We start from the raw sequence: 23,901 nt of genomic DNA on the forward strand, positions 1-23,901 counted from the left end.
TGCCACCCCATGGATAGGGCAGTCTTATGTGAACATATACTGTAGTATTAAATAGACTTAAGTGATGAACATAAAAACTAAAGCAAATAGTTTCTAAGTAGTTACAACAATTACTTTTTATTTTTGAAAAAAGTTAAACCACATACAAAGGCTGTAGGCAACACTGGCAGTGTAATATGGCTTGTCCTAACCCCAGTATATCACTTTTTCTGGACAGCTTGACTTGTTGCTTGAAGTAAAAAAATAATGGATCCATTGACAAAATCAATAGGTAATAAGAATATTACGGGGCAGCTCTGAAATACAAAAGCTTTTGTAAAAGGCTGTATCATTTGTTATTTTTTTTAACCCTATTGTTCCACTTTAATTTTCATCAGCATGAACAGCTGATGGTATTTCATTACCTTGAGAGGCCATCTACACTTTCATGTTGCAGTAAGTTATGTGTTGCACATTACATGCGCTGCTACGTTGCATTGCACCCCAATGCACTAAGGCAATGCACATACGTTGCATTGCAAAAAAAGGGTCACATTGGATTTTCGGCATGTTTCCATATTATATTCAATGGCTGCCTTACTGTGAAATGGGCTTGGGTAATATTTTGCAGTTTTGATGTAGAGCAGTGGTCTCCAAACTGCAGCCCTTTGCATGCCTTTATCAGGCCCCTGGGACACTGTTCCTACCACTGATAATAGGATCTGTTACTCCCACTGATATGAGGCACTATTCCTTCCACTGCCACCAACAATGAGGCACCATTACTTCCACTGACACCAACAATAGGGCACTATTCTTTCCACTGACACCAACAATAGGACACTATTCCTTCCACTGACTCCAATGATGGGGCACTATTCCTTCCACTGACTCCAATGATGGGGCACTATTCCTCCAGCTTATACCAATGATGGGGCACTATTCCTTCAACTAATACCAATGATGGGGCACTATTCCTCCAATACTGACCACAAGTCTGAGACACTGCTACTCCCACTGATGCTGGGGCATTTTCTACTCTCACTGGCCACAGTCCAGCCATTCTAAAGACTGAGGAACAGTAATTCGGCCCTTTGTTGATAAAGTTTGGAGACCCCTGATGTAGACAACATTTTTTGCAGTCATCTTGATTATTGTTAAAGCCTATTGGTGCATTCCTTAAAATATAAAAAAAGCTAAATATCCAACAGGGACAGTGCTTCCCCCTCACAATGGCCATAGATGGTTTGCTTTCCACTAAAATACCAGTAACGTAAAAGTAAATATTCAATAGTTTAAGTGTTCAGCATCTGCTGATATGTGACATTTCAGTTTCTTGAAGAGCGACCCATTATCTATATCTGATTTTTGGCAATGGGTCACATCTTTGCTCCTTACACTATTAATTGAATAATTCTGAAAGATTCCTTTTTGGGCAGCACTTTTTTTTTCTGCCACCCAGCAGCCTAGTAATCCCACTTTAGTAAACATAGTCGGTGTTTTAATGCAAGCTATGAAGGAAGCCTATTGTGACCTCAGTCTCCCTTCTCTTTGATCTAGTGTGGAGTCATTTCAGGTCACAGCATTCCTGGACTATGATTTATAAATGATTGAGCAGGTTCTACTAAATGGCAAGAACTGAAGAATTTTTATAGCTGCGGGAGGCCATAATTTATCTTGGCACAGCCACTTTCTGCAGAATATAAATGACTTGCTGCGTTTTCTCTTAAACAGATTCAATGCAGTTATTCTGTGGCCTAAAATTTTTAATGAGTGAAACCAATCTCATATCTGGCTCCCTATATTAATGCCAGATAATCATTTTATTCGACCAACGTGGTGTAGACTGCATCCTCTGCTGCCAGGCTTAAATATAATTTATCTCTGTTCATGCTTTGCAAGAAATGTCTAAAAAAGATGTACAATTGTGCATAATGAGTTAATTCATCAAAACAGAAGTTTGTAAATTCACTAGATTACCGAGTTGTCAATTGTACCCCATCTCTAGGGACAAATTCATATGATATAAACATTCTCAGATTTTTTTTTTCCCTGGAAGTTTCCAGGGCTGTGAAATCTCAAGCTCTCTGCATTTTTACATTTGAAAGAACCATGATTTAATGTGTGTGTCAAGTGTCATTAAAATACACTGCTCAAAAAAATTAGAGGAACACTTTTTAAACAGAGTATAGCATCAAGTCAAACTCCTGGGATATTGATCTAGTCAGTTAAGTAGCAGAGGGGGTTGTTAATCAGTTTTAGCTGCTTTGATGTTAATGAAATTAACAACAGGTGCACTAGAAGGGCAACAATGAGACAACCCCCAAAACATCAATGGCTTTACAGGTGGAGGCTTACAGGTGGAGGCCACTGACATTTTTTCCCCACTCATCTTTTCTGACTGTTTTTCACTAGTCTTGCATTTGGTTAGGGTCAGTGTCACTACTAGTAGCATGAGGTGATACCTGTACCCTACAGAGGTTGCACAGGCAGTCCAACTCCTCCATGATGGCACATCAATACTTGCCATTGCCAGAAGGTCTCAAGAGCATGGAGGAGATTCCAGGAGCCAGGCAGTTACTCTAGGAGAGCTGGACAGGGACGTGGAAGGTCCTTAACCCACCAGCAGGACCAGTATCTGCTCCTTTGTGGAAGGAGGAACAGGATGATAACTGCCAGAGCTCTAAAAAATTACCTCCAGCAGGCCACTGGTGTGAACATCTCTGACCAAACAACCAGGAACAGACTTCATGAGGGTGTCCTGAGGGTCCGATGTCCTCTAGTGAGCCCTGTGCTTACTGCCCAGCACCATAGAGCTTGACTGGCATTTCCCATTGAACGCCAGAATTGGCAGGTCCACCACTGGCACCCTATGCTTTTCACAGATGAAAGCATGTTTACCCTGAGCACATGTGACAGACATGAAAGGGTCTGGAGAAGCTGTGGAAAATGTTATGCCACCTGCAACATCATTCAGAACAACCGTTTTGGTGGTGGGTCAGTGATGATCTGGGGAGGCATATCCATGGAGGGATGCACAGACCTCTACAGGTCAGACCAGGGGTGGGCAAATGTGGCCCTCCAGCTGTTTTATAACTAAATGGCAAGAACTGAAGAATTTTTATAGCTGCGGGAGGCCATAATTTGTCTTGGCACAGCCACTTTCTGCAGAATATAAATGACTTGCTGTGTTTTCTCTTAAACAGATTCAATGCAGTTATTCTGTGGCCTAAAATTTTTAATGAGTGAAACCAATCTCATATCTGGCTCCCCATATTAATGCATTCAAATGCATTCAAACAATGCGTGTCAACATATAAGCCCTACATAATTAAGGAAATGAAAATAGCAAACTAGCAAAATTGTGCCCGTTCCAGAGTGAGCCATGTTGGAGATATTACAAACAATCTAAAATGTAGCTGAAAAGTTACAACAAAGTATACTACTCAGATTTTGATATAATTGCACTGTATCAAAGACAAAGGGCATTTGCATCACCATCCTAATAAACCTAAATCAGCTGATCACATATAGGCAAATGTAACAACTCTTAAATAAATAAAATGAAAGGGTATGTGAACACGAATGAATTTACTTCTTTTTCTTTTTAGGTTTTTACATTTTGTACTTAACATTATTGCTATCACAATAGATCAGATAAGCCACCAATGTGATAGCACTTTTAGGGAGACAGTTACTCTTTATGGAGAAAATACAGCTCTGAGTCTGAAAATGCTCAGATTGATCAATTCAGAGTACATACTTATTAGGAGAAATGGAATGGACTTTAAAAAATGTTCCTATTTTTGTGCAACTTAATTGCAACTTGCATTGACATCTGTTAATGAAATAGCACTCAGTGGCAGCAAGCTGCAATGAAGTTGCACAGGATAGTCGGCTGTCAGAGTTGCGGAACTTTAAAAGCACATTTATATAAACAGGGGCTTAGTCTTATTTAGACATCATGGGGTTTATTTACTAAAGCTGGAGAGTCCAAAATCAGACTCCCTTCTGCATAGAAACCAATCAGCTTCTAACCTCAGCTTGTTCTATGAAGCTTTAGCAATGAAACCTGGAATCTGATTGGTTTCTATGCAGAAGGGAGTCTGATTTTGCACTCTCCAGCTTTAGTAAATAAACCCCTATGAGTTGAAATAGTAACCAGAAAAATGTGAAGAGACAGAAATCAGTCTTTCAACAGCAGTAGATGGCCCTGTGCAATTTGGCTCCTAGGCTCTCAGAGACTGAAAGTACTTTCTACAAACAAATATGTAAAGTTCCAGAATTCAGTGTCAAGCAAATGGTGAGCAAGAGAATAATAGCCTGCACCCAACTTGGCAAGGAAGCTACACATTGCAGAGGTATGTGAGGAGTACAGTACATGCAGGGACAGAGTATGGAAGCCAGTGCTCATTGTTAAATACTCTGCTGGTATTGATACTTTTTTGAGGTGGAACTTTTTGGTTCCAGTTCTGACTTTTTGGTATGGGGGTTATGAATGCTTAAAATTGTCTTTCGGTTGACATAATATTAGTTAGTAGTAGTTAGTCACAGTCAACTGGATGTGTTATGTAGTGTTTCGTAGCATAGCCAAGCCACTTGTTCAGTTCCAATGACTGTCCAGAAGATACCCCAGCATTTATATCCACACCTTAAGACACCTTAATCCAATCACCATGGAATGTGTAAATGTTGATGGAGATTGGATTAAGGTGTTTTAATTAAGTTGCAATTAAGTTGCCTACCTTCACCTGAACATGTAATGTCCCCTATAATCTTCCTACCCCTAGCATACTATGAAATCTAATTTTTCTTTTGGAGGACAGAAAGTACCTCTCTTGGTAATAACCACTTCCACTTTCATATTCCTCATCTAAGTATGGATGACGTTGGATTCCATTTCCCCTTAGGCACACGCCATGCCTTGGGTAAAAACATGTACAAGACCAATGGCACATGAACCAGATTATCTGCAGTTACCAATAACCACCTTTTTTTACCCACCATTTTTTCTTGTTTTGCGAATAACACACCTTCAAATTAAATTTTTTATATACCCTCTCCTCTCTCACAAACACTATTTTCTTTCTTCTTAGGCTAATAATTGTTTATGAATTGGCTATGTTTTGTTTTATAAATCATACCTATGCTCTCTTCTGAGGCAAGCAGATAATTTCATTAAGATGGAACCTTTCACAATATGTCTGCTGGCTGATGTCCTTAGTCGTGGTCATTTATGTCCACTTTGTAGTTGTGAACGTTTCCCTAAGCAGTCTAAAAGCACAATTGGTGGATTTGACATCCTCCCTGTGCTGCAAAAGACACTGAATCTCACTGAGGCACAAGCTTCCCCAAAGTTAACTCAAGAACCTGTAAACATCACTAGAGCACACAGTGAAGATGTGGCAATATGAGGTCCTCACCCTGCACATAGAGAAATTCTACTTTTTTTCACAATACGTCTGAAAAATGAACACTTGATGTTACCTCAAGAAGAGTTCAATGTGAACAACAGCTGGGGCAATCTTCTCTACCACATCAGCAATGAAGTTAAATTTGTACCTCGGACTGTTGGGATGTTGGTGACCTATACTGGCAGAAAAAATTGGGTATGTTAGTAGGAACATTCCAAGATGAAACCTCCTAAACACAGTCAGGATTTAGTTAATTACAGTCTTCAAGCTTTAGACTATGACTTCTATGCTAGTGCAAAGTCATATCCTTGGCTGACCCCATTATTCTCAAAGTAAGCAATCTGTGATAAAAATAATATGAGATTTAAAGAGCTTTGAAGGAGGATTTAGACGTCATTTGTTCCACCAACAAAGTTCTTATTTACAGAAGTCCATACTTACAAAGCGTGTTGACACAGATCTTAATTACTACATCTCTATGGTATACGTACAATTCCAGACTCAACTCCATGTCCCAGACTTGTCTTATAGCCTCTTCTCTGTCTCGACGCACTTTGGTTAAGTATATTTACTTGTGGATGACCACATGAAAGGTCCACTTGAAATCAGACTGTGGTGTTTATGTAACAAGCTTCCCAAACATGCAGAGCAATGAAGTTTTGTGTGGTTCCTAACCACCGGTATCATCTTAACATGGAAACTTTCAAGATGATTAAAAAAAATTCAATATTAGTATTTAAAGTTCCTCTAAACCAAAAATACAAATTGGTCCATGTCAAAGAGCTACTGGGAAGATCATCACATACCAGTGGTCATATTTCGCAAATGAAATGGTTAGTCCAACCAAAGGCCATATTTACATTTTTGGTTGATGCTGGAAAGCAAAAATCAAAAAGCAATTCTCTGAAGATTTCTCTGGAACATGGCTTACAAAATTTCGACACATGAGTGTTAAGGTCTGCATGCCTTCAAAAGCCATTACTTGACAGTCCCACTTTTTCTCTTGCATTTTTACTTTATAAGGTTGAGAGGAATAGAGCCAGGAATTATGGCAGGAAGATCATATCACTGGTTTAAGATGATAACATGAAATGATGCCTTATTTAGACATTTCAATTGCTTACAAAAATAATTTATTTGTTATCTGGTGTACAAACATAACCAACGTTTTGCAGGGTTTTCTGCCCTCCTCTTTAAGGCTAAGAAGGGGTAGTTGGAACACAATAATAGATCCACATCACTGAAAACATCCCATCACAATCTCATTCAGCTTTTCACAGTGGATATTGGTCTTATGTTTTAGTCCCGAAGAAGGGGAAGAATTATGAAATGTGTTGGCTGTGCTTGTACAATAACCAAGCAATTTAAAGTCTTTGAACAATTGAAAATTTGGGACTAATCTTCAGGGTGCTTTCCATCTATCATTATTACAACCATTTCTGCTGTTCAAAGTTAAAAATAAAAATTCCAAGTACACACAGCCTGGAAATACCCTAGTTAATTTTACTGATATTTTTACAATGAATTAAACATTACAAAGGATTTTAGGTACAGGGCAACTTTTAGGAAAAAGTAGGATCATCAGTGCCAAATATGCTCTTTTTATAAACAACTGAATAATTTTGGCTTTTGGAGATATATGCCAGTAACTCATCACCCTGAACGCATCTCTACAACCTCTCTATTACTATTTTATCATTACATATTCTAGAATCTGACATTTTATAAACAATATTGCTAAAGAAAAAAAATCATAAGCTTTGGCTACTTGTACTTCAAGTGTTTTCTTTCATTTCCCACCCCTGGGCTTGTCATGGGTGTCATAAATACTCCATATTGGCGTAAAGGACAACCATGTTAATGTCCACCTCCTTGTGTCAATCTTGTAATACAGTATAACTCATTTCCTAATTTCCAAACATTTGGAGTTTTCATGAAGCTCTAATTTTCTACATATATTTTGCTTAAATGCAAAAGACTGTCTTGAGATAACATCACCAGTGGTCCTTTTGATAATATCAGATGCACCTTTACTAGGGATTGCGGGAAAGGAATTTCGGGAACTAGGAAAAGTGTCAGAGCCATCATCCTTCTCCAGGTGAGCAGAGGAACAAGTGTTTCCATCAACAATGTCAAGCATTCGGTCAAGATGAATTGATATGCTAATACTTTGAATTGATATAAAATATCAATTGTTATTTTACAGGATTTTATGTAATTTGCAGCACTTGTGGATGAAATAAATTGGTTTATGAATTAGAATATCATTTATGAACATACTTTGGAAGAAAAACACACAACTCAGTTGTCTCTTACCTACAGCAGTAAAAAAGAAAAAAAATTCATTATTTTAGATGGTGGATTGTTTTGGTGCAAACGGTTTTTGTAGCACACAGATAACAAGCAGCAAACTAGCCCTGAGGCCCCTCTTCCTTATAACATACAGTTTCACTCTCTTTCAGTCACTAAAAATACACAAGTACAAAAAGATTGGGTTTAACTAATATAGTAAAAATCTCCATAACTGCACCAGCTGAGTCTGCATGTTCATGCCACAAGAAGGCACCTCCAGTAGTAGTTATATCTGAAACAAATAACATAGATTGGCATGGAAAAACCTCACAGACAACCATGGGTGGACTGACAACTCATGGGGCCCCCGGGCAATAGGGGATCATGGGGCCCCTGTGTCCTTGCCCAAACTCAAAAAAGCCTATTAAAAAGGTACCAGGGGCATCTCATAGGGCCCCCTACTGACTCTGGGCCCTCGGGCAGTGCCCGAGTTTCCAAATGGTCAGTCCGCCCCTGCAGACAACAACCTCTCTGCCTAAAGAGTTACGATTGTGCCCTGATCTGCCCATTATTAGCTAGACTGGACAACAATAATATTTGGTCTATGAGTACCTTAATAAACCTTCAAATTACCCTGGCTAAAGGTGCCTACAGACAAAAAGGACCTTCACCCAATCCAGCTGCTTACAGTTGGACTTGAGAACAACTGCATGTCTGGAAGCCATTACTGTCCCCTGACCAGGCCTACTCAGGGGAAGAATCAATTGGCTGGGATGGACTGTTTTTCCCTGAGACAAGCTGGGGTCTCCCCCGGTCCCTCACTCCATAGGTACAAACATACACATATGCTGATCATTCATTCAGTGGCTGGATTGTTCATGCAGGTCTGACCACTATCCACTATCTCATCGTGATGAATAATAATGATGTGATTACATTATTAGATTAGACTGTCTTACAAGGTCAGTGCATCTTAAAGCAGAACTTCACACAAAAGGGAAAGTTCCACTGGCTTGCATCCTCCCCTCCTCCTCTTTAACAATTGGCACTTTTTTGGGGGGTGGGAGTGGGTACCTGGTTCTGACAAGTACCTGCTCCCACTTTGAGTCAGATGGCCTTGGTAATCCGAGCCGAGGCTCGGCCCCCCTCCTTCCACCACAGTCTTCTGGGGCACAACACAGGTTGTAGAAGTCTATGGGACCATTCACAAAGCACAAAGTTGGGAAATGAACATTTTGAACTTAGCTTCACTTTCATTCCTGGTGGAGCTAGTGGTTGGGCCAATCAGAGATAGTGAATTTCCCTAATCAGGACATTGACAGCAATAAAAAAAATGACTAGGGTTGTAACCCTTAATCTAAATCTAAAGATCACAACAGAGACTTTGCAGTTGGGTTTTATTCAGTAGCTAAGGCATAGAATTGCTGGCTGTGTGGACAACCATGGATAGATGGGCTTAGTGGCCACAGTTAGCGGCTCACAGGTGAGAAAGATAGCTGCAGGTTCCTGCTGCTGTCTGTCACACCAGGGCTAGTCACTGCGTTTAATCCCGGTCCCGTACTAATTATCGGGAACCGGAAAGCCCAATTCTCAATCACCTGATCAGTGTGATAGTCTCTAATTGGCTATCACAGTGATCAATCACTATAGAGCCCACTCCCCTGTATGCTCTGCTCTCATCTGAATGGACAGAAAGAGACATTGTATCTTTCTCTCCTTGCTAGTGCAGAAAATTTGAACAAACAAATGTGTGTATAAAAAAAACGAATAAAAAGAAAAAAAATAGCTAGATCAAGGTTTTATCTAGGTTAAGATTAGGGTTTGAGTCAAAGGTTGGGGTCAAAGTTCAACGTCAGCATATTTTAGGTAGGAATTTTAAAAAAAGCATTTTACACGTCGGCAATATCACTATGATCGTCAGGAGCAGGAGAATTTATTTTGGGATGTTGTTTGGTGGAAGGTTATGGTAGTTGCAAGAAAAGTACAGACAACATTTTAAATTACATTTTTTTGCTAATTTGGGCTAGTTTTCCTTTGCTAATAAAATCAGGAGATATCCATTACCATTTACCCCCAGATGAAAGCCCAGTTTGGCCTTAAAAAATGCAGTATAATCATTCTGGATACACTTTGTAGTTTTCATCATATGTACAAATTTACCATCAAATGTCAAAGTTGCAAAATTGTGTTCATGAAGGGGTTATTGCACTGAAGCTGACTGGCTGCCAAATGTCTCTGTTCTAAACTTTTGAGACTAATTTCCTCACAGTGCCTGCAACTACAGAAGTCAGTGAAGACTTATTGTAATGCTGTTCAGCTGCTGTATTGTTTTATTTTGGCATGTTTGAACAGGAAATAAATAGGTTTTACAATAGCTTCAACGCAAAAACGCCTCCTACTGACTTCAATGCAAAATCGTGTCCCATTGACTTGAATGCAAAATCACATCCCATTGGCTTCAATGCAAAAACTCCCCCTATTGACTTCAATGCAAAAACGCCTCTATTTAAGTTTTTTAATTTTATATATATTTCATTTTATTTTCTGTCCAATGTTTACGTGTTACTTTCAATAAATGTTATTCATGATATTAATTAAAAAGTCAAATATAATACAAATATATATAATGAATATATTTTTTTTTTAAATTGTCCATTTCGGTTTCGGTTTTCGGCCAAGTGCATCCTAAATTTTTGATTTCAGTCCAGTATTTTCATTTTGGTGCACCACTACTTTTGATACATCGCTTTTTTTATTAAATAATCCTACATTTATCATGACCTTTTGGTATTTAAAGTTGCAAACTAAAATTAGAAAAATATTACCTATAAATTGACTGTAGTAGTTCTCATTCATGCTGCAAGCATGTAAAATATTTGTAGGAAAAAAAGAAAATATGCCATTACGTAAAGTAAGGCTAGAAATGTCGGAATCCCCATAAAGACTTGACAGCCGCTGCTAAATCTTTACAGAGACACCTAAGAAAACACTTGACTCTCCTATTTTACCAGCTAATGGTTGTAAATAAATATAAAGGTATTGCATGAGCTATACGCCTGCCCCTCCCTGGAGGGACATTGGCATAGCTAAGAAAAGATGTCTGTGCTATTCACTCTTCACCTCGATGTATGGCACCTTCACATGTTTTAAAACCGCATGGCCATAAAATTCTACATTATGGGCCTCAGTGCAAACATCAATAAACCCATCAGCTACCGGTTATACCGGGGCAACTGCAGATGTGAAGTTGCAGTTCACTGACTATGTGTTTCGACTCATATACTGTAGGAAAGGTTAGGAAGATTAATGTTTATTTTCCATTTTAAGTCTGGACAGCTTACCACGCTTACAGGAAAAGTATACATTGTGGTTTGTAGCCACGCAAAAAAAAAGGCATTCCCAAATGTAACACATGAAAAAAAAGGATAGGCGCCAGTATCAGAGGTTAGTTTAATTTTGTAGCCAGTTGATTTGGAATTCCTTGTTCAGTAATGGTGACCATGAACTCATAGCTGCCCTCACTGGTACCTAGTATTCACTGACCTTTTACTTAACTTATAAGCCCTTCTTTATTAGAAAGCAGACTATGCTGTCCGTATAGGTATAGTAGTATAGTGTTGCTAAACCTACATTCCAGCCTGGGCTCTCTTTAAATTCAAAGAGTATAGGCCAAAACCACAAAACAGAAGCCTTCTTAAAATCTCCTGCAGCCTGTGATTGCTCCTTCCCGAGTTATTGTAGGGGTGGAACAATCGTTGGGACCAGTGCCCCGTAGTGCAAAGGCAGAGGGTGCCACCATGCTTCTTTGGGCCATACATGTGCACTGTTTACTCTCTCTTGTAGCTGCCTCTGAGCTCCACTTAAACAACAGGAGATAATACACAAAGGAACATGATGGCACTCCCTCCCGTGGCACTAGGGGCTGCTTGTCTCAAGGACTGCTCTATCTCTACAATAACTCGGGATGGAGCCATCACAGGCTGTTGAGGTTTTGGCCAACATTCCTTAAACTGAAAAGGGAATCCTGACTGAAAGGTAGATTTAGCACATTATACTGATATTCCCATCACTTTGTGTTACAAGGATTGCAAATTGTTATATGTATTTTCTTTAATATATAATTGTGTCATAAGCTCATGAGGAAGTGACTTAGGTCGCAAAACATGTAGTGCATAACTGTGGAACGGAGAACCCCTATAGTTGCATGACTTTGTGATTTCTTGGGCTATTCATGCCATCTCACACAATGTTCGGGTACCTCTACTGACTTGGGAAAATATACCCTATTCCACTACTGAGTGTCTAATCTGTTTTAACAATTTGTGATTACCAAGTTTTTATAAATTTGTTAATAAATATTATCTTTTTATTATAATTGGTGTTATTTATGTGCCTATAAAGTCCAAAATATATCATATCCAAATGCCTTTTGCTCCAAGCTATAGGACGTGGCACTGAATAATTCAACTGTATCCATGGCGCCAACCGATGGTTACAATCATACAATTTTATTCTCACTTCCAGGGTTTCCTTTAATACAGTTATGGAAATACTTAAAATATATTTTAGAACACTGTACATTTACATTAATATATACATTCAAATAGAGCCTATAACATCCACTCTAATCAGTCATTTAAAATGGCTTGCGTGGATACCTCCTCCAAAATATTGTTTACAATAAATTGTGAAATACTGTTCACAACTCCTGAACTTCTTGGTTTTCCTAATATGACATGGCCCAGCCATGGAAACCAGAGGGAGATCTCCCCACTGTCTCAAAGAGCTGTAAAACTCAGCAAAGGGTAAATAATAAGAAAGTTTTGCAGTGTCTACTTGCCAGTTGCCAGCCTGCGTGGAAAGCTAGTACTTGAGCATGTAGCTTGCGTTGGGGTGGTTCTCCATATAGACTGGAAGTGAAACAGACCTTCAGAACACAGTAAATTGTTTAAATTGTTACATTTAAAGAAACTGTTTAATCAAACAAATGTCAAGGATCATCTGGGACATTTGCCTCCTGGTCCAGTGTAAATAATATATGTAGGCCTGGTGAAGATACTCTGTTTTCTGACCTCAGACAGAGTAGGATCCGCATTCAGGTCAACTACAAGGCATTATATAGCTTTTTGCTCCATGCAATTTTCCAGCATTGACTTCCTTTATAGCTTTGAGATGTTAGGCAACTGAATTAAGAGAGCTGGAAAAATGGAAAAGGATGCTGTATGATCAGAGATCTTCATGATGATGCCATGCAGGGGCGGACTGACCATTTGGAAACTCGGGCACTGCCCGAGGGCCCTGGGTCAGTAGGGGGCCCCATGAGATGCCCCTGGTACCTTTTTCACAGGCTTTTTTGAATTTGGGCAAGGACACAGGGGCCCCATGATCCCCTATTGCCCGTGGGGCCCCATGAGTTGTCAGTCCGCCCCTGATGCGATGGACTATTAAATCGTGCTCTTTAGGACAACATCCTCTTTCACCATGGTCCCCAGTCGCTGTGGCACACTTTATGTGGAGCAGTTTTATAGGCCACAGGAAATTGTTTTTGCCATGAAAAGGAAAGTAGGTTGTGTTTGTCAAAGTTCTTAGTCCTCCCTTTTATACTGCAATGCTATGACACACAATATATAACTATGGGTGATGAGTGATCACCTGTGCTTGCAATGGTCAAATGGCTATGGCTGCACTGTGCTGTATGGTAGAGCATTACCTGTCTCCACTGCTTCTGGAAGGAACATGGGTAGCGCTCACCCCTTTAGAGGCCACTGAGAATGACACAGGTTCTCCTACAATCGTACATAGGCTTTCATTTACCAGCACAGTTCCATGCACACCAACAATACAAGCTCAGTCTAGGGCAGGGGTGCTCAACATGTGGCCCACGGACTTTATGTGGCCCTCGGAACCCTCTGATGTGGGCCTTCACCTCAAACCAGGGAAGCACACTTCTATTATATCCTGCAGGTTTGCTGCATTCAAGAGCTTTGGTGCTCTTTCAGAAAGTGCACCAAACACGCAGGATATAACAGAAGTGCACTTTCAGAAGGTCCGCCACACCCCCAAGATATAATAGAAGTCTGTGGAAAAGTGCAGCTAACCCATAGGAAAGCCACAGGTGCACAATCAGCATGAAAGCAACCTTATAGGGGGCTCAGGAAAGTAAGGGCTTGTTTATGTTTGCGGTTTGGGGATGGTAAAACCCCATAGTTGAGACATGTTTTTACTACACCCCCCCAACCAGTGGTGTAATGTGGTGACCCTGCCCCATGCTCCAGGGAGCCCATGCAGTCTTCCTGTCACATTCTGTTTTAAATTTAAACAGGAGGAATGGCATATACAGGAACTGATCCTCTCCATTTTCCCCCTGCAACCGCTGAAAGCCGGCTTCTCCTCTTTTCCCTCCCACCAGCATTCAGTGGCTACAAGAGGAAAATGTTCATTACGCTATTCGAAATAAAAAATTCTAAATTCTGAACCATTTCATTTCATTGTAGCTCATGACTGGTTACCAAATCACTTAAGTGGCCCCCACTCTTCAAACAGTTGAGCACCCCTGTTCTAGGGGATTTCATTTTAGAATTTATTCCTGAATAACTTGAAACAGGAGAAGGATTCAGGGGTTTAAATAGGAGGATGTATTTCTAGCACTAGACCTTACAGCTGCAGACACACAAGAAAGTCCCACAGTAGGTCTTGCTCACAATGTCCCAGAAGCTGACTGCCACCCAACTTCCTCTGTGAGAGAGAGAACAGATGCTTCAATAAATTTATTACCTCCCCAGCCACCTTCTGGATGCCTCCTTCCAAGGATTGGGTCGGGCATGATACATATTCATACTGGACATATGACACTCAGTACCCTGAAATCTGGAAGCTTCTCCAAGAAGCAGGTAGGAGAAATCAAACACCCAGTTTAGGAAGCCCTGACCAGACCAAAACAATAACTTACTGCTACACTGGCTACAGTGAAGCCAACATCTAAATTTAACCTGACAGTCTAACTAGAGGATGGCGCTACACTTACAATTCTCCACAGATGTTTCAGGGGACTCCTTAGAATACCATCATTGTAGAGCTGCCTTCAAATATTTTCAAAATTCGGACTACCTATCCTCGCCCACTCAAGGGGTTAGTGCTCCTACAATACAAATCTACTTATGAAATTTTCCCAAAAGACAGAAAAAAACTGAGAGAGACTACTTACTTGCACTATCCAAAACTAGATTTTGGTCCAAGGAGGACATTTCAGAGGGTCGTAGAGCAGCAGCCTGTCACCTCCTGAATGCCATGTCAAATTGTTTGACAGTTTTTTTTGCAGAACAGGGATTTTAAATGGGATTACCACGCCCCAACTGCAACACTCCCTGTGGCATTGTGGTCCTTTTGACTTTGATGGGTGAGATTGACTGGTGGAGTTGCTTCCAGTCTACATGGGGAAACCTCCCTGACTCAAGCTCAATGGTAAACAACCAGCTTTCCACACAAACCACCAACTACAAAGTACTGCTTGGCTTTCTTTTTATGACCCTTTACTGAGTTTTTACAGCTCTTCAGGACCCTGGAGAGATCTTCCTTATGGCCGAGAGTGAGCTTTCAATGGGTTTCCATAGCTGGGCCATGTCATACTAGGAAAACCTTGCATTTCAGGGGTTGTGAACAATATTTTGGTGGAGGCAACCTCAAACTGGACAAGCTACGTTGAATTTTCTGTGGCCACGGCATATGTAAAGCCATTTCTGGTCTGTATGTTATCTTTTAGGAGGGTGGTCAGTGGGCAGAAAAAATGTGTCTCGAACACTTGTTCTTACTGTCCCCTTGCCATCCATGCAAACAAGCCAATAAAGTTTTGACTGGAGTTGGATTCAACATGCATTCTTGGGTGATATATTACAAGGAAAGAAACATGGAGGCTACCAAACACGGAGGCTACCATTGTTAATTCTCATTTGACAAATGTTGCTTGCCTGGCTTCATATTGGCCCTCTGGTTTCAATAATTTGGGTCAAGTATGCAGATAAGGACCACTTGCTAGGTTTACTCGCTAAAATAAAAGCCAGGCAACTGGCCTTTTCAGAAACAGGTCATCAACAGCAATCCCTGTATCTCTACATTAGAAAAAAAAATCAGTTGTTGAATGGCACCTCCTGTCCAACTGCCATTTAATGTCTATGACCAGCATATACAGTTGTGTCCAAAATTATTCAACCCCCAATGCTGTAAAGGGGTTTAGGGACTATAGTGTACATTTGGAATTGTATTCAGAATCAAATCCTACAAGGACGTTGTAACTACCCAAATGCAACTAAAATGACATCAATTGTTTATGTAATACAGTAGTAAATGGTTCTTATGTGGTTTCTTCATTGCCACAATTATTCAACCCCTTAAAGACTACCACTCTGAAGAACAGAGGTTCATACAGGTGCTTTCCATCAGGTATTGAAAACACCTGTGGATGTCACCGAGCAGCAATCAAGCATAATAAGCACCAATTAGGCAGCTTTAAAATGACTGTGATACTCAGCTCCTTCTAGACATTTACTGGTGTGGTTACAAACATGGTGAAGGCAAGACAATGGTCCAGGAAGACAAGAGAAGAGGTGATTTCTCTTCACAGGAAGGGCAATGGCTATAAGAAGATTGCAAAGATGTTAAACATACCAAGAGACACCTTAGGAAGCATCATTCGCAAATTCAAGGCAAAGGGCACTGTTGAAACGCTACCTGGTCGTGGCAGAAAGAAGATGCTGACTTCGACTGCTGTGCGCTACCTGAAGCGTAGAGTGGAGAGAAGTCCCCGTGTGACTGCTGAGGAACTGAGAAAAGATTTGTCAGATGTGGGTACAGAAGTTTCAGCCCAGACAATAAGACGCACACTGCGTAATGAAGGCCTCCGTGCCAGAACTCCCAGGCGTACCCCCTTGCTGTCTCCAAAGAATAAGAAGAGTCGACTGCAGTATGCCAAAAGCCATGTGGACAAACCACAAAAGTTGTGGGATAGTGTTCTGTGGACTGATGAAACAAAATTAGAACTGTTTGGGCCCATGGATCAACGCTATGTTTGGAGGAGGAAGAACAAGGCCTATGATGAAAAGAACACCTTGCCTACTGTGAAGCATGGTGGAGGGTCAATCATGCTTTGGGGCTGTTTTGCTTCTGCAGGTACAGGGAAGCTTCAGCGTGTGCAAGGTACCATGAATTCTCTTCAGTACCAGGAGATATTGGATGGAAACGTGATGCAGTCCGTCACACACCTGAGGCTTGGGAGACGTTGGACCTTTCAACAGGACAATGATCCCAAGCATACCTCCAAGTCCACTAGAGCATGGTTGCAGAGGAAAGGCTGGAACATTTTGGAGTGGCCATCGCAGTCACCAGACTTAAATCCGATTGAGAACCTCTGGTGGGACTTAAAGAAAGCAGTTGCAGTGCGCAAGCCTAAGAATGTGACTGAACTGGAGGCCTTTGCCCATGAAGAATGGGCGAAGATACCCGTAGATCGCTGCAAGACACTTGTGTCAAGCTATGCTTCACGTTTAAAAGCTGTTATAACTGTAAAAGGATGCTGTACTAAGTACTAAGATTGAATGTCACTTGGGGGTTGAATAAAACTGATAATGCTGTGAGCACAGAAAAGACATTTGTGGTTATTTCATTATAACTGTTATGTTATATTTGTCTGACCTACAAGTGCCTCTTTAATGTAAATGTAAGCAAGATGACTGAATGATCAAAAGCAATGTCAAACTGGCCAAAACACTCAATTTCAGTGGGGGTTGAATAATTTTGGACACAACTGTAATAATAACAGCCATCTAGAGGCAATCTAGGAACACCAACTAATAGATCACCACCATATAAACAAGCAGCCAGCATTTGTTTTTCTGTAAACTGTTACAGTATTCTAGCCGCATGTGTCTTCTAAGCTTCACATCATAAAAAGAAAGTCGCTTTGTTTTGGCGTGTATTATGATCGCTCTCAATGCTGTCTGAGCATGAATAACATTATTTACTTCCATAGTCTACAATAGCAATTAGGATCCAGTTTACCATTCCCGGAGTGCTGCCATTAATATTATACAATGAGGCTCTGTTTGCACTAACCAGACACAATTTCTGGAAGACAGCCAGGAACAAGTTCTAGTCCTCACTGTATAATAACTCACTTTCCCATGTAATAATAATGGGCCTCCCATTGTAAAGCATTGCAAAGTATCAGCCCCCATTCACACTACTGTACCATCATGCAGGCGTGAGCATTTTATGTGCATAAAGCTGCCCATTCTTTTCAGTGGGCTTCCCTACAGTCAAAGAAAAGAAGCTCATGCACCTTTCTGAGCTTCATACTTTTTTTATAGGTTTGTCACGTGTTCTCACATGTTTAAAAAAATGTGTTAGTTGCTTGGCACATCTGGGGTGAAACCATTCCTTGCAGTGGGGCTGCCCCTGCACTGAAAGGGTTAAATGATCATTTATGTCTAGGGGAAGAAAAATCAGCTTTACCTTCCTGATCCCCCCTCCCCTGGCAGCCATTGATCCCCTATGCTCCTGCTTGTGGACTGTCCCTTGGCGTCCTCACATTCCATTCAGGGCTATGCACCCTGCACTGTACTTGATGACGTCAGGGGGCAAGAGATGGCTGCAGTGTAGGAGAGAGGAAGCTCTAGGGAGCGGTCTAGCAGCATGGAAGGAGCCTGGTTTTTTTGGGCCAATTTGTTGTTGGGAAGATTTAAACAAACTCAAAACACGTCAAAAATGTGTCAAAAACACACTACATGCTTTTCTGCAGCATTTCTATTGAAGTCTATTAAACCAAAAACGCACTGCTTTGTGGTTAAAAAAGTCTATAGATATGAATGTGTCCCATAGCAAACCATGTCAAATGGACTGTGCAAAAAGCACCAAAAATGCATAGGTGTGAACCAGGCCTAAAGGCAGATTCTTTTTTTTTTTTTTTAAACAAACTTGCCTACCCTGTGAAATGTTTTTTTCCTGATCCTCCTCTTCTTGGGTCCCCTACCAGTGTTCCTAGTCCCTCCCTCTTGCCTAGTGCCCCCACAGCAAGCAGCTTCCTATGGGGACACCCAAGCAGGCTCGCTCCCAAGCCGCTACTCTGTGTGTCCAATCACACACAGACGTGACTTGGCCCTGCCCTCTGCTCTCTCCTCATTGGCTCACTGGCTGTGATTGACAGCAGCAGGAGCCGATTGCTCCCACTACTGTCTCAGCCAATGATGAAGGAGATACCTAGGACAGCTGAGGCTCTTGTGCACATCGCTGGATTGAGATGGGGCTCAGGTAAGTATGGGGGGGCCGCTGCACACAGAAGTTTTTGCACCTTCATACATAAAATGCATGAAGGTAAAAAACCATTACAGCTACTTTAAATCTGAACTTCAAAAAAACCCAACAGTCCTCACTGCAAGGGCTAACTGCTAAGGGCCAGTTCACACCAGAAAAATGCACTCTGGATGCGTCCTGGATGTGTTTTTGCTTACAGTTCACACCACACTCCGTTTCAGTGCGTTTTTGATGCATTTTGCCACGTTCCAGTATGGTTCTGTGCAGAAAAAATTCAGCATGTTCTAGGTTTTTTTCTGCACTGGAAACTGACTGGAACTGACTGCACTGGTGTGAACCAAGGCCATTGGAATACATGGAAAACACTGTGCATGCATTTTTCATGCAGACAGAAATGCACTGGACTGCATCTGGTGTGAACTAGCTCTTAGTGTAGGGGATTTGGTAACGTGCTTACTAAATCTGCACTGTGCTCCCCACAGCCTCTCCTCCCCCATTCTTCTGCAGTCTAAGGTCCTCTAACATCATCAAGACTGATGCAGGGACCATAGCCCTGAATTGAATGTAAGGATGCTGAAGAAGAGTCCACTATTGGAGCATGGGGGGGGTTGCCATTTGCCGAGGGAGTGGAGGATTGGATAGGTAAAACTGGTTTTTAAGCTCCTACTTCTAAATGAGCAGTTAACCTTTGCGCTGTGGGCGCATCCTCACTGCAAGGAAAGGTTTTAGCATTCCTCAAGTTATAGCTAAAGGAAAAACTTTTATGTAGTTTTGGATAGTGGAGAGAGATTAGGACACCTGTCAGGTTTTAATTGCTGCCGGTGTTCCCATTAGGAAGTTTGTCCCTCTCTATTTGTTGTGTTTACCGTTATCACCGAGAGTAATAAAATGAAAAAGAAAATCCCACGTTTTTTGTTGTCACCAGATCAAGGATAGAGGATAAATCTTCCTATGGGATCACTTTGGAGAGATTTCCTCTCACTTCCTGTTTTGGCTATGGGACAGGAAGTGAAGGGAAATCTCCCCAATAGTACACATATGGCAAACAAACTGACACAGGTTATAACCCTCTCTATACTGTATCCAAAATTTAAAAAAAAATCCTTGAGTTTTCCTTTATCCCTTGCTGTGTGGGGGCAGCCCCAGATATAGGAAGGATTTCACTTTAATATAATTACAATGAATGTGTATCTAAAGCCACAACTTTTCATTTCGGATATAGTAGAGAATACTTAGAACGCCTCTTGATTTCATTTTTCTGGCTGATGAAAAAGATATACCAGGAAATAGAGGAAAATCACCAGAACAGAACTTTTAAAAGATAAAATGTTGAAATTTGGGATTTCCTATCACTTTGGTTGCAATGACAATGGTTACCAGGACAAAGCAAGGACAAGGGGACAACATACAACATTATAAACCTGGCAGAAGTTCTAACCACTCTGGTACTGACATGGTTAAAGTGGTAATAAAATTAAAACCATAAATGTAATGTCTTGCAGCTTACCAATCATTAGATGTGGTGGCTGCATTAGTTTTCTTTTTTTTTAGACGTTTTCCCCCCTGTTTTTACCCAGTAACACTTCTCCTGTATTAGAGTGACCCAACTCTGGATGAAGGAGCACAGGGGGTGGCAGCATTGTCCGCCAAGGGGGGAGGGGAGTGTTTAATGTACTAACAGATTTAGATAAACCAACAAAAATTGAGCCAAAGCTCAATTAATACTTATAAGCAGTTACAGCAACAGTTTTATTTTGCTTTTGGGATAATGGTTTTACAGGAATTAATAAAAGCTGATCATTAAGACCACCCCTGCCAGTGGTAAATGGCGTGTCTCAACCCTTTAACTGCTACATCTGCAGGAGAGCTCATTCTGTTGGAAAACAACAAACTTTATGTCCAGATCACCCGATGAAAATGAAGGAAAGAAAAACTAAATAAGAAAACAAATGTAAGAAATCACCACATCTAAGAAATGGTAAGCTGCAATATACAAATGTTTTCTTTTGGTTTAAAACCACTTTAGGCTGGCAATTCATACAGACATTCATATGACAATTCTCAGTACATTCAATGAATTGACTAATTCAAAACTTCAAAATTGCCCTCTGTCTCCCTGTTGGGGAGATCACTGACCAAGTAACAAATTAATGAGTTGTTTCCAGATCTGGAAATATTCCACTTGGGGACACCTTTCAGTGACAATTGTATGTCAGAGCCCCCCATCCCCCCCCCCTCTCTCTCTCTCTCTCTCTCTCATAAAATGTGATATCGATACATGAAAGATATATCATAGATATGAAGACATTCCCTGGATGTGACATATACAGGTAGATGATAATGTATATACAGTGATAGCCATGCATAAACCAGATCCCCTGACCTTGGGATAGCCCTAATTTAGAAATGACATAAGCCATTGCCACCCAAGGTATGCTGAGACTTGTAGTTCCCCCATAGTTCTTTTCATGGTGTCACCCATTTCATGACCCTCCTTACCCGATTGGCATGCACCCTTGTGCACCTGCACGACTGGGGGGTGCCCTTGCTGCAGTGCCCTCCGACTCGCCAGTTTCAGTTGGCACAGGTTGTCGTAGGTCTGCCCGTCGTTGGCACACACCTGGTAGTCATGCTTGCACTGGCACGTCCCCTTGGTGCCCCTCTTTCCAGCTGGTGGCTTGCAGTGTAGAGTGTCCCCACAGGGTGGGTCCCCTTCCCGGCCACAGGGCTCTCCTTCCCCTGCGGCACAGATGAGGCAGCAGTTGCAGCGATCAGGAACGTACCCGCTGGGGCAGACCGGGCTCGGGCACCTTGTGACATCACAGCGGGATGGGCAGGATGAGGATCCGCGGAGGAGGGTGAGGGAAAAAAGAATGAGCATGACTGGGCAGCAGGGAGACCCCTTCATGATGGGCACCAGGTGGGTAGGCTGGATCACACTGGGCACTGAGGTCTGTCCTTTCTTCACTGCAGGCTGGAGCTCACTCTTCTATGAGCAGAGAGGTCTATCCTCTCTACTCTGTAGGTTGTATCACACTGGGCTCCAAGTTCTATCCTCTGCTTGCTGCAGGCTGGAGGTCACTCCTGTATGGGCACTGAGGTCTATCCTCTCTACTCTGTAAGCTAGGTTACAGTGAGGGCTATCTTCTGTACCCTGCAGGCTGGATCACACTGGATACTGAGGGCTATATTCTCTACCCTGTAGGCTAGATCACACTGAGGGCTATCCTCTTTACCCTGCAGACTGAGCTCACTTCTCTGTGGGCACAGAGATCCCTCTTCTCTACTCTGTAAGCTGATCCTGGGCACTGAGGTCTATCCTCCCTACTCTGCAGGCTGGATCACACTGAGCACTAAGGTCTATCCTCTACCCTGCAGGCAGGAGTTTACTCCTCTATGGGCAGGCTGGAGCTCACTGCTCTGAAGGCACTGATGACTATCTTCTCTACCCTGCAGGCTGGACCACAGGGGGCACTGAGATCTATCCTTTTACCCTGAAAGCTGGGACTCACTTTTCTATAGGCACTGAGAACTATCCTCTGCAACTTGCAGACTGTAGCTCACTTTATGGGCACCGAGGTCTATCCTCTCTACACTGCAGGACTAATCTCACACCTCCATGGGTCCTGAGGTCCTAAGTTGAAGCTTACTTCTTTATTGGTCTATCTAATTTACCTTGCAGGCAGGAGCTCACCTCTACATAGGCATTGATGTCTGTCCTCTGTACCTTGCAGGCAGGAGCTCACCTCTGCATAGAAATTGATGTCTATCCTCTGTACCTTGCAGGCAGAAGCTCACCTCTGCATAGGCATTAATGTCTATCCTCTGTACAATGCAGGTTGGAGCTCACCTCTACATAGGCATTGATATCTGTCCTCAGTACAATGCAGGTTGGAGCTCACCTCTACATAGGCATTGATATCTGTCCTCAGTACAATGCAGGTTGGAGCTCACCTCTACATAGGCATTGATGTCTATCCTCTGTACCTTGTAAGCACGAGCTCACCTCTAATTAGGCACTGATATCTGTCCTCAGTACAATACAGGTTGGAGCTCACCTCTACATAGGCATTGATGTCTATCCTCTGTACCCTGCAGGCTGGAGCTCACCTCTACATAGGCATTGATGTCTATCCTCTGTAACCTGCAGGCTGGAGCTCACCTCTGCATAGACATTGATGTCTATCCTCTGTACCTGGCAGGCAGAAGCTCACCTCTGCATAGGCATTGATGTCTATCCTCTGTACCTTGCAGGCTGGAGCTCACCTCTACATAGGCATTGATGTCTATCCTCTGTACCTTGCAGGCTGGAGCTCACCTCTACATAGGCATTGATGTCTATCCTCTGTACCCTGCAGGCTGGAGCTCACTCCTCAATGGGCACTGAGGTCTGTCCCCTCTATCCAGCAGGCTGGATCTGACTCCAGTAGGCACCCTATCTTCTATACCCTGCAGCCAGTATGATGATACAGGGTACCAAGGTGCTGAGTGCAGCTGTGCTCTTTCTTGGAATCAGGCAGGGATGGCCAGGATCCTATTGCACAGTGTATAGAGTATGCAGCTGAGTGTGACTTGTATTTTATGGCAGAGTTTTGTGAGAGGCTGTGTGTGAGCCGGGGGGGGGGGGGGGAGTTACATGGGCTGGAGCAGTGATATTTAGGATCTCTTAAAACGCAGCCTTCACTACCCCCTCCCCACCCATTCTCTTGCTCTGGAGTTCACTATGCGGAGAGGTTGACAGTGACATTTCCTTGTTCATGCCAGCAGTGTGTCTCAGTGACACCAGACCCTCTGTCATCCAAATTTCAGCCGAGTTAACAGATGAAAACTAAATTACAGCTACTGATCCTATGAAAATATAAGGAGTGACAGGACACCAAACTGCTGACACACTTTAATTACATGATAAATCACC

The 23,901-nt window shown here is 42.0% G+C and overlaps 1 protein-coding gene across 1 annotated transcript in view; it reads right to left on the bottom strand.

Moving 5' to 3' along the window:
- HTRA3 (HtrA serine peptidase 3) overlaps positions 1–23,552 on the bottom strand; it is a 39,317-nt gene extending 15,765 nt beyond the window's left edge. Inside the window, exons 1-2 of the mRNA XM_089691575.1 lie at positions 21,486–23,552; positions 5,467–5,566 (exon numbers count right to left, since the gene is read on the bottom strand). Coding sequence (XP_089547701.1) covers positions 5,467–5,566; positions 21,486–21,894 — 509 coding nt within the window. The 5' untranslated portion in view covers positions 21,895–23,552. The remainder of the gene's footprint in view (positions 1–5,466; positions 5,567–21,485) is intronic.
- Positions 23,553–23,901: the final 349 nt, after the last annotated feature.

This window comes from Staurois parvus, unplaced genomic scaffold (assembly GCF_062004578.1).
Source record: "Staurois parvus isolate SC_StPar_1 unplaced genomic scaffold, SC_StPar_1.0 ptg000564l, whole genome shotgun sequence".
NCBI classification, from domain to species: domain Eukaryota; kingdom Metazoa; phylum Chordata; class Amphibia; order Anura; family Ranidae; genus Staurois; species Staurois parvus.